The sequence below is a fragment of the Rhipicephalus microplus genome, chromosome 10 (assembly GCF_043290135.1).
Source record: "Rhipicephalus microplus isolate Deutch F79 chromosome 10, USDA_Rmic, whole genome shotgun sequence".
Classification (NCBI taxonomy): domain Eukaryota; kingdom Metazoa; phylum Arthropoda; class Arachnida; order Ixodida; family Ixodidae; genus Rhipicephalus; species Rhipicephalus microplus.
Window position 1 is genome coordinate 90,099,558 of NC_134709.1, and position 11,882 is coordinate 90,111,439.

General features: G+C 44.1%; 1 protein-coding gene across 10 annotated transcripts in view; it reads left to right on the plus strand.

Moving 5' to 3' along the window:
• Nucleotides 1-11,882, plus strand: part of LOC119181250 (mesoderm induction early response protein 1) — a 60,972-nt gene that overhangs the window by 44,176 nt on the left and 4,914 nt on the right. For 9 of the 10 annotated variants that reach the window (XM_037432448.2, XM_075875857.1, XM_075875861.1 and 6 more), the window contains 3 exons: nucleotides 1,252-1,382; nucleotides 4,764-4,891; nucleotides 11,046-11,415. In XM_037432448.2, the coding sequence (XP_037288345.2) occupies nucleotides 1,252-1,382; nucleotides 4,764-4,891; nucleotides 11,046-11,415 (629 nt within the window). The remainder of the gene's footprint in view (nucleotides 1-1,251; nucleotides 1,383-4,763; nucleotides 4,892-11,045; nucleotides 11,416-11,882) is intronic. The other variant, XM_075875860.1, reaches the window with a different exon arrangement.

Below are 11,882 nucleotides of genomic sequence, written 5' to 3' on the forward strand. Positions count from 1 at the left end.
GTAATGAAAGAGGTAAAACTACGTTCAATATTTGCTGCTTTGTTGGATTTCCAACTTGATGTCCTGGTGCAGTGGTATGATTTACTGTGGCTAAGTACTAAAATAATGTAGATTGAAATGTATGACATTGCAATGCAGAGCCTGCAACTAATGTATGTTATGAATTTTTTTAATACCGTAGATTACAATGCATGACATTGAACAGCAACACATGCTAGATTAGCATTAACAGAATGTGTTTTGCCCATGCTTCTTACATTTGCTGATTGTGATTTAGGTAGGCTTGTGTGAATATTCGAGGGCTTAAAATATTCTAACGAACATGACTGTATTCAAATTCGCTTCGATTCTAATTGAAATTGTTAAACATTTCAAAGTATTCGAAATGACGAATAGCTGCACCCAGATAGCTGCAGAAAGCCAAAGCGCCTCCTGAACCGAAAAAAGTGCGAGTTTGCCAGATGCCAAAGCTTGCAAATCGGGTGTCTTTCTCGAGATGCCCAAACTCGGGATGTCCTCAGCGAACAAAATTTCGGTGCAGCAACTTCGTATGTATCACATCTGTGCAAATAGTTTCACTACGAATAAGAGTGCCTTTCCCAAGCAAATGTAAAATTTTGTTATTGGCCAGTTTTACTTGTTTTACTCCAGCGTTATTGCCAATTATTATACATGTTTTAATATGAACATCATGAATGCAAGGACATAAGCACTACCTTATATTAATTTAATATAGAAACATAGCTGTTTAATGTGAAAAGTATTTTCAGAGTATCCAGCATTCAATTTAGTTATTTCTAATGAACTTCTGATATCATTTGATTCTTTAAAATTCAGTCTCGAGAATCACTGCATCTCCTAAACACTTGTATAGTGAAGGTAGCAAACCTATTTGCATAAGTGGTAAAATGGCATGCAACAGATGCATGCCTCGTCAGGTTGTTGCTCCTGTTTTGCTGACAAGACTCGCACTCTTTGCTGCACTGCATGAAATTGGTAATGCGGAGCATAGGGAAGCAATTATACGGAACAAGATGGAACATACAAAAAAATACGGAGCATCAGCTAGTTGTGCGAATCGTTGAGACCAGTGCTTGTCCTACTTTCATGCACTGCCGATGCCAGACATTCCATTCCGGCTCAAAAAAACTAAAGATTTGAGAGTCCTTGCACATGTGGAACAGCTTTCAGTTGAAGAATCAGTGCCTCGATGTTATGAGTTCCTCCTGACTGATTTCGTTCACTCAACAGTGGGACAGAGTGTCTCACTGCGTGATCCCTTTCCCACAGAGATGAGCCTCTGGTCCGAGGAAGAGTGCCGGAGCTTTGAGAGCGGCCTCCGGTTGTATGGCAAGGACTTCCACCTCATCCAACTTCACAAGGTCAGAACTGCTTGCCTGTCCTGTGGTTGTTTTCATTTGTGGGTACGCTGTGTGCTATTAGAAGAAGCGGGCCTATACCATACCACGGAATATGGAATACTATTTCATTGGCTTCATGCAGTCACAATTGGTGCTACCAGTGCTGCCCGTGTGGGGGCCGTGATGTATTTCGAAACTGCCTGTCAGGGAAGAACAGTGTTCTGTATTCTGTGGTATGGTATAGGTCTGAAGCTCTGAGCAAAAAATGGAAATTGAGGGACTGGCTATTTGTCAGAGACGACCACATGAAGCCTAGCAGAGCATAAGGGGGCATTATTGTGTAGTTTTTACTTTAAGTATGGCAAATAAGAGATAAAAAGAAAGGGAAAACAAGCGGACAAAAAAAAATAACAAGGAAACTTACATTAGCCGTGTATAGCTTTGAAAACGGTGAAGCTGGTTGTTCAAAGGGAATGGGCAAACTTAGCATAGTCTGCTTTTTTTCCACGTCTGCCTTGCGCTCTCGTGGAGCATAGGCCTGTATTCGCAAACCAACCTTCTATTGGCCTACTGTGTACATCAAGTGCAATAAAGACTTACACTTGTTAAGAAAACTCAAGGTAAGTCTGGGGATGGTTTGTAAATACAGGCCATAGTCTTGGTCCTCTCATTGTTGCTGCTTCATAGCCGTTTCATGAGCTACACAGGCGAAATCTAATCGCCGTTAACAGTTATGCTCTTGATTCGCATCATGCTGAGACACCCTCTGAGGTGCATCTTCGGTCATGGTACGTCATGGTTGTTTCTGTTGCAAGCAAGGTGTTTGGGGCAAGACATCTGAGCATTGTGATTTGCAATTTCAACAGGAAATGTGCGGCCAGCAGCGGTGATTTTTTTCAACATGTTGAAGTAACGGTGATTCTACATTCCTGGAATGTTTGTGTTGCGGCTTCAGTTGCATAAATTCTCAGTGAATTCAAAAATAATTTTAAATAAGCAAAAACCGCCACACTGATGCCCGACCAAGCAGTACCAACCGTGCGTGACTCATGGCATGGTAAAAATCAGAAGTTGTACAAGATCCTACCTGTGTGGAAGCCATGCTGATGAAAGCCGCAAAGAGCAGACAATCAGCGGGAAGATGACCCCTCTGCACCAGCTACACCTAGTCTGTGACTGACAGTGCCTTGTGCACAAACTACTTGAAGCTGTCGGCCAGTGGCGGCTGCGGTTTGGACTCATTCGGAGGCCCGCCAGAACCTCCATTCCTCTTCGATCAAGTAAAATGCACTCACTCTGTTCGCTTTCCTGGTTGTGCAATCCACCGCCACATGGGACCACCACATGATTGCCTGTACAAGTCTCTTGAGTATGTGGCTACCACGATGGGATAAAGTAACTCGCTGGCAGGCTAAAATTACTTCATATTGTTATGGGAGGAATGCATAAGTGTTGGGCTTGTAGCGTGTAGTGTCACCTTGATAGGATTGATGAAATTTAATGCAAGCCAGCTACTAGCTACCTTTCGCATGAGGATAGACCGAATGCACATCATGGAAAAACTTTCCATTCGAGAAAGCTCGAGCGTGCGCTCTCTTCAGCTAGTACGGTACGACTGTACATGTGGTAACCCAGCATTGCTAACTGAAACACTAATATCGAGACCAAGGATAAGTGTTTAGTGAATATATAACGAATTGCATGCAGCCCACAATGTGACATCTTTTGCTACCTGCCCCTCCCCCTTCCCCACGGGGAACTGAAGTTCGCATGCCAAACCACTGACCGAACGCACATACGATCATTGTCTTTTGGACAGCAGGTGCCATAGAGGCACCTCAGTTTTGTCACTTCTGACGCGTTATCATAAATGACATTGTGCACACTACAGTCGCTGACCGATTTTTCGGACCTGGCGGGGACGGAAAAAATGTTTGAAAAATTGAACAGTCCGAAAAATTCGTTTTTGTAAGAAATGTGAACTTTATTGCATCAGGCAAGCTTTAAAAAGTCCATGATTCTGCCTTGCCTCATACTACGCTTGAAAGCAATTTGGTTCGCCCATATTAGCGCCAAGGTGACATCGTCACTGTAAATTCTCTACAAAAGTGTCACCGCGGTGGCTATCTCTGCTTCCGACAGCTGCGGGTGATCGTCGTCATCATCCGAACCGCTCTCCGGCTGCGGCACAACCTGGCGAAAAATTTCTTCATCTGTGGGCTCCACGCTAGGAATTGTCATTGTCCGCACGAGCGAAGTTTTGGGTAGCTATAGAATAACATTTGCAGGCGCTCTGGGCGTTGCGGGTATAGTGGACGCATTATGAGTTCTAGAATAGCGTTTGCTCCCCCTAGGGAAAGGTCTAGGGACATTTGCCCCGGCCGCAATCTCAAATGCATGGAAGCTACACACAACACTTCGCGGGCCGCGATCGCCGCAAGCAATTTCGGATTTTCTGCGGGCAGGCCGCAAACGGTGACTCGCATTACGACCCATGTGCAGTGGCAGCAACCGCACCGCAAGGGCTCGTGGTGCGCTATTCTAAAACTCCCTAATGTCATTGGGGCAGGCACATTCACTCCACTACTGCACAGCTCCGCCTCCCCCCTGTATGATGCGACGACGACAGTGCTGACTACTACGGCTAACCGAAGACGAGAAAATGGTCCTGTGCCGAGTTTTCTATAGCAGACACGGCCTCCGAAACTTGAAATGTAACGTTTGCTTTCCAGACTCAGAGGCAGGAAAACCATTTTAAAATTAAGCCACCAAGCTTAGTCAAGCCGGCAGAAAATCTAACATGGCGGCGTCCATACAGCTTCGCGACACTGCTCAAAACAAGCGATTTAGTCCGAAAAATCCAACTTTAGGGGGTGAATTCGTCTGAAAAATCGGTCGAAAAAATGCATTGGCCTTATGGGAACCCCGGGTGGTGCACTTTTGAAGTCCGAACTTTTGGAATCTGGTCGGCGACTCTATGTGGTCAATAATTGTGGGAAGCCAGGTCGGCAGTTCAGGGTAATTATAAATTTCATTTGTATACAATATGCTTATCTCTCAAGCCCGTAATTTGGCATAAGTGGTGGAAACGAGTGATGAAGCGTACACAGTGAATTTTATTGCGATTCAATGACCTAAAAAAATTGCTGGAGTTGGCCTTTGAGCAGTGCGATAGATTAATATGCAAAAGACAGATGTGATGCCCAGTAGTTTGGCAAGGGAACAGAAATTCCCGATAGGCAACCAGCCTCTACAATATGCGCAAGGGTATGCATATCTGTGTCAATTGCTAATAGTAGAGCATATGTTCATTTAAGATCAAGGGTGGGCATGAAATGTTGCAAGATTGATCTGTCAGACAGGTCGTGACAGGTACGATAATAACGTACGGTTTACCGTCAGGTCCGCACACGGTCAGTCGGTGAGCTCGTGCACTTCTACTACCTGTGGAAGAAGACGGAGCGGCACGACATCTTCGCCAGTAAAGTGCGCCTCGAAAAGAAGAAGTATGCCCTGCATCCAGGAACCACGTGAGTATCTGTAGGCACTGTTGTTGCCTTTTTATGGAGATAGAAATTATATGGACACTCCCGGCTGGTTTCCGTGGGTTCGGTGGGTTCGCGTAATAAACCCGTTTTTTTTTTTTCTCCACAAAAGTTGACATTAATTTGGGGGGAGGGTTCGTTATGTGGGAGAAAAAAAAAAAAAACTCTGAGGCTGCTACAGCAAAAACTTTGCATGATCATACAGTCAAATCTCATTAATTCGAACACGCTTAATTCAAACTTCCGGTTAATTTGAACTCACGATGAGGTCCCGTCAAAGCTATGTGTATTCCAATAGGCGAAAAAGCCTGGTAATTCGAACGCACTAGCAATTGCGGCGGTTAATTCGAACGTATCCCGCTCCAAAAATGCTCTCAGCACCCCACCCAATACCGCGGTGGCACCTGCGACACCTCAACGCTGCGCGCGAAGGGAATAAAAAGGAAAGAAAAGGCTGCGGTAGAATGTTTGCTCTCTCAAATGCCGCTCTGCGACAGCCCGTGTCACGCTCCTCCCTTTTCCGTCCCTGCCACATAAAGACCCCGCTCCTTCCAACACCATGCGCGAAGTGAGGGAGGAAGAAAAAAAAAGAAAGCTATTGCTGGTTTGAATGAATGTGTGGTTGAAGAAAAGGAAAAACGCACTATCTTTTGCAGCCCTTGCCCCTTGCGGGAGCACAGCTCTGCGCCTTGAGGGGGGGTCTCTCACGTGCCGGTGCCACGCTCCCCCTTTCCCATCCCTGTCACGTAACCCTTCTCCTTTTAACGACGCACGCGAAGAGAGCAAAAAAAAAAAAAAAAGCTGCCGTGGAGTGTTGGTTTTTTCTCAAATGCAGATTTGCTTCTCTCCGTGGAGACGCTCCTCCTTTCTCGTCACGTGCTGGCCATGGTGCGGCACAGTCGTTGTTGTCATCGTCTTCAGAAAGTGTCGGCGCTGGACATTTTCGCGCGCAATTTCTCTTGCCAGGAGAAGGGTGAAGCCGAAGTAGAAATGCTTTGCAAGTTGCGTGCAAAATTGATTGACTCGCTGCAAGGCAAACGTGTGCAGACTCGCATCACCGATTACTTCAATTAATGATGGTTGTCCTGTGTTGTGAATAAATGTAAGTCTTCTGAAACTTTCCCCTTGTCTGTTACATCAATGCACATGTGCCACAGCATGGAGAGCCCTCCGTTTATGTAGCTTTCATTAATTCGAACGTCTTTTAATTCGAACTAATTTTCGGGCTCCTTCGAGTTTGAACCACCGAGATTCGACTGTATTAAGATACTCGCTCTCCAACCACTGCTGGCCTTCAATTCAGTGGCAGAGGTACTGTTCTTGGACTTCGCTCTTCACAGAAGGAAACTGGCCTTGTTTGGCCTGCAAAATGCACGGCAAATCTTTTTTTGTAGCCCGAAGCCTTTCTCGTTTTCTCCCGTAACGAATGCGCACGGATCAACGCAGAAGTGTAGTCCAGCCGCTCAGCTCCCATGCTCTAGCGCGTGCTCGACCAGCCTTTAGGTTTAAAATGGGCTGTGTAGTTAGCGTACCGGCCGATCGTTCTCTGCGCAGCAGGTGTCCCAACAAAGTTCACTACGGCAAACCCGACAACAAAAACGCATTGTCGAATGGCCGTGCACGCACGTTCACATTGCTCGGTTGACCTGGCGGGCGTGGTTGTGCTTTTTTTTTTTTTGCTTTGTTTTCGTGCTGCTTTGCTTGCATGGTGCTATAAGCAAAGAGGTTTCTTCTGCCTTCAACAAATGGCAATCTGCCGCCAAAAAATGCGACTTAAATTTCCGTCATTGTCGTCCACGCTTGCGCTGCTTGCAGCTGTCTAGCATGGTTCTTAAACTATGTTTTGACTTTTATCGTGGTCCTTATTTTGTGATATAATGGTGTAATTTAAACTTTCGATCCTCATCGGCACTGGCTATCACAGCAAAGTAAAATGAACAAATATAATAAAAAGTATTTTTTTAGTGATAAAAACAGGGGCTGGGTTAATTGCGCCAGTAAATACGGTATGTAAATATATATAAAATCCACCGAGAAAAATTATTTAGAGAAATGTTTTCTGAAGCACTTGCCCAGAATTTTGAACTTCCCTCTTCTCACCTTATAGCAGGTGACATTAAACGACTCGACTACGAAGCCTACGCCCTTCAGCATACTAGCAGCGAGTTATCTATATACACCATTGCCGGCGAAACGCAGAGCTCAAAGGTGCTTCAGCGTGTCATTTTTATTTTATAACCAGTGAAATGGTGTGAAGGGCACATAAAGGTCACTACCGGAACATTAAGATGCACACGTTCCTCCTACCTCAGCCAACTCTACTTTGCCATACAGGCATGGTCACCTGTGCACGCATGCTTATCTTGTGATGGGGGCAGTTTGTAGGTTTTGTGCTTTCACCACTAAGTTTGCATTGAATTTACAGAGAGCCTAAATTTCACACTCGCTGCTGCGACTGCATTTTGGAAAAGAGTGCACTGCTGAAGCTCCAAGAAATGACACCTGTGACAGGTGTTAGCACTCGCTCTGTGTATGCTTCTGCATTCGTTTTGCGCGTCATTCTTTGTGTTTGAACAACGCGCTTTACCTGTCGAGCTGGGACATTTGTTTGTGCTCGTCCCGATATGTTCTCTTCGTGCCTCCTTTAAACTTGAGCAGTGTGCTGCAAGTTTCAAGCTGCTTGCCATTCCTTACGTGACGTTCCGAATTGTTGCTATAGCATTCATTGCTTTGCCCTTGTGGCAAAGTTTTTTCTAATTTTGTAAACTGCAAATGCTAGGAGGCCTTGCAATCGCAGTCACATTGTTTGTTTTTGTTTTAAGAGGAACTTTCAAAGTGTCAGTGGCCGTTACACACTTGAGTTTCAAGCAGCATAAAAAGCCTAGTTTTAAATTGTGCATACATTTATTTATTTATTTATTTATTTATTTTGAATACCCTTAGGGCCAATGGCATTGCAGAGGGGGTGAGGCAAAAATACAAAAAATTGGAAGTAGTTCAGAAAAAGGTCAAAATATAAAAAAAGAACAAAAATGCAGAAAAAGAACCCACAACAATTCCCAAGTACATTTCGAAAACATTACAAGTAGTTACACATATTGTAGCAGCACAAAAAAAACAACAATATACAAGATACGTTAAGTATAAACGAAAGTAAAAATTTGGTGTAATAATGAAGATAGTAGACGAAGAAAGTGCTTAACAGCGCAAGCGACAGGAGGGAATAAAAGAAACGAGAACGGGACTATCCCCTCCTGTTGTTTGCGCTGTTAAGCACTTTCTTCGTCTACCATGCAGCACCAACCAGCCCAATCAAGCACCTTGTCAACGAAGATAGACGCATGATATAAGTGTAAATAGCAGTGCCTAGTTAAAAGAAAAAGAAAACTGAGAGAAAGATATCACTTACAGCTACTTTAAATTGGGTAGTATCCTTGATGGTGACAACATCTGGAGGAAGGCAATTCCACTCATCACTTGTGTGTGGCACAAATGAGTAAAAGAAAGAGGAGGACCTACAAGATGGAATGCCGACTTTGTGTAGGTGATCAATGCGATATGATATGTAATGCGAAAGGGAAAAAAGGCAACCACCTGTTTGTAGCACGAAACCACAAGGAAACTTATGTAATGCGGTGCCGAAAGGAGTTGGTGTCGTAAAAAGGGGTGGTGATATATCCTATGAAAGAGAGAGAGGCACACGATTTTACGTCGTAAAGCTAGAGGTAGTAATTCTAAATTAGCTTTCATTAAACTGATGCTAGCGGTTTGTTATAGTTTGGTGAAATGAATCGTGTGGAATTGTTCTGAATTTTTTTCTACTAAATCAATTAATTTATGCTGACTGGGGTCCCATACAGAAGCTGCATATTGTAGTTTAGGCCGGTAAGTGTTTTGTAAAGAATTAGTTTGAGTGATTGTGGTGCACGTGAAAAATTTCGTCGGAGATAGCCGAGTGATTTGTTAGCTTTGCTTTTTAGGTATGCAATGTGCGTGTTCCAGCTAAGGTCAGATGAAATGTGGACACCAAGATATTTGTAGAATGAAACACAATCTAGAGGGGTGTTAGAGCGATATGATAGGCTGGTGAAGGGTTAGTGCACCTGGTAATGTGCATTGTCTTGCATTTGGTTATGTTTAGTTTCACCTGCCATGTGTTACACCATGCGCTGATAGCGTTAAGGTTAGATTGAAGAATGGTTGCATCATTGTGAGGAGTTATTTCTCTAAATATTTGCCAGCGTAAAGATGAATATTAGGAACATAGGAACCTCTTGGCAACTTCAGGAGCGCTACCAGTACAGTTGTGCTACTGAGGGCTTAGTTGAAGTGGGAACAGCCAGTGAAATTATTCGTTATGAGTGGAATCAGCCATGGTGGTCTAGTGGCTAAGGCACTCAGGTGCGGACCCGCAGGTTGTGGGATCGAATCCCGGCCGCATTTTCGATGGAGGCGAAAATGCTTGAGGCCTGTGTGCCTTTAAATATAGGTGCACATTAAAGTACACCAGGTGGTCTAAATTTCTGTAGCCTTCCACTGCGGCTTCTCTTCATAATTATATGGTGATTTTGGGACGTTAAACCCCAGGAATCATTATTATAGTTTTAGTTACGAGAAAAGTTTTCTCGTATTGTTTCCAGAGTGGCTAAAGGACAAATGAAAATTGTAACTGTAGCGGTGCTCACTGCGGCAGCATGTGACCGCAGTTCCGTGTGCTACGAACGAGTGGTGGAAAATTTATTCCCTTTTATGACCTTTCCTCCACTTAGTGTGGTCCCGCATACCTGCCGCATTTTTTATTCTTTTATTCATTTTCCCCTTCGCCTATTCTCGTTATTATAATCGCTTCAAGAGTCTCAAAGCAGACTTGTTGGTAGATCATTACAAGCAACCGGTTGAAGCTCAATCTCTACTCGAAAATGAAAGTAGCCTCAAAGAAGGCACAGGAAAGTTGCGCTGCACGTGTGTCTTCTATATTTATTTTTTATGTGAACATACCCCAGGCTCAAATGGCCATTGCTGGAGTGGTTCCAGAGATAGTAAAAAGGCAGTCATGAGAGAAATGAATGGTTGCACTGTAGTAATAAATAATTCTATAGTATTCCAATTCACAACACTATCAGGTAAGTCATTTTAGATTGCTGAGGGCAACAGTGAATATTTCTCTGTGTGTTGATGCAGCTTGAAGGTTGTGCAAATGCTTTAGTTGTTGGTTACCTATGGTTTGTGATTTTAGCTGTGGTTAGTTATTGAAGAGTGCAGGGAAGGATGAAGTAAGTAGCGTGACTTCAAAATTTTGAAACGTTTATGGTACAGAAAGATAAGCCAACCTAAGTTTTGAAACTATTCTTCGCTGTAAAAGCAGTGATAGGCTTACTTTCACTAATAGTTCTGGATTGTCTAGAGTAAACAGAGTGTGTGAATCTAGCCGCTAGTTTATATATGTGCTCAATTTTACCAATTAGCTGTTCTTGGTAGGTGCTCCATATTAAATCAGCATATTGTGGCTTCTTTTCCTGTTCGGTTCGAGTTTGCCTTGCAATTGGTTGCCTCACCTGATCTCTTGCCTATGAAGAATGTTACTGCATAGAGTTTCCTATAAATACACTGGAATGAATTCCAGTGCTAGTGTCAGTGGGAGCTGCAATGCACGGCACTTCAGCCAGCATGGGAATGATGGGTGGTACAGAAATTTGTCCAATCTTTGCACTTTCGGCTCTGGTTGGCTTCGCTTGGCTTGAAGTTGCTTTTTCATGAAACAACACTCGGCAAATTTTCAGCAGTTGCACTTCACTACTTTAACATTTTAAGCTCGCCATTTCAAATCAGCTCGCAAAGTTTATAACCATTCGTTCTTTCATGAGAAACAAAGCTGAAATAAAACAACAAAAGAAGCCACAAGTGCGTTCGAGGCCCGCAAGTACAAAGACTAGGCAAATTCGTGTACTACCCATCAATCCCATGGTCGCTGAACGATCGCAGCACCAGAGCCTCCTCTTGTTAATTTTAGGAAACTCGATGGTTTAGTGCAATTGCAAAAAAATGCACCCGTTTTGCCGGCTAATAGCTCGAAAAGAACGACGCTACGGATACGTAAAACGAGGTGGCTTCAAAGGTTTCAAACAGACAATGTATGCAGGGACTACATGGATCGCTTTCTGGACGAGCAGGAGAATTCCCAACAGCAGCAGTCACAGCTACAGCCGCGCGATCGGTCCACGAGCCCCAGCGAGGCAAAGCGACCAAGGCTTGCACTGCCCATGCAGCTCACGAGTCAGCTGGTGGGTCCCCAGGAGAACGGTCGGGAGGCGTCCTCTGCCGCGACTTCGCTGACGGCGACCGCCGACCCAACGCGCGAGAATGGCCGCGACCGGCTCTGGGCGGCACCGGGAAGTTCGTCGGACGAAGATGATCTCCCGCTTATCGCCACCACTGCGAGACCGGCTCTCGGCAAGGTGGCGGTGACGGCAACAGCGACGGCTGTGGCGCCGAGTGGCAATGTTGTACAGGTGAGACGTTGTTTACACCTGTTAGGTCTTGTAACAGTGTTGGGCCTGGTGCAAGGGATATGTCGTTATATTCAATGCTTGTCATTAAAATATGTTGAGAGAAAAGCCTTGCCTGCCTCATCAATAAAAAAAATTTAGCTTCGGCGTTATATCAACTGAAGTGTACAAAAAGTACGTCACATGAAGGTCGTCAGTAATGTTGCAGATGCTGGAAATTTTGAGACATCATGACGTGATGTCATCTGATGAGGCGTCGTGATGATAATGAGAACTCCTTACCATTGATTTAAAAGATGCGAATCGAAAAACATTTTTTCCAAAATTACATATTTTTATTTTTATTTGCTTTCACAAGTTTAGTTTCTGTACTTCCACAACAAAACAAAACTGAAGATTGTAATTAAACTCAAAGTAGGTTAAAACGCTTTTAAAGAGCACAAGGTGGCTACTCAAAACTAAAAAGAGTT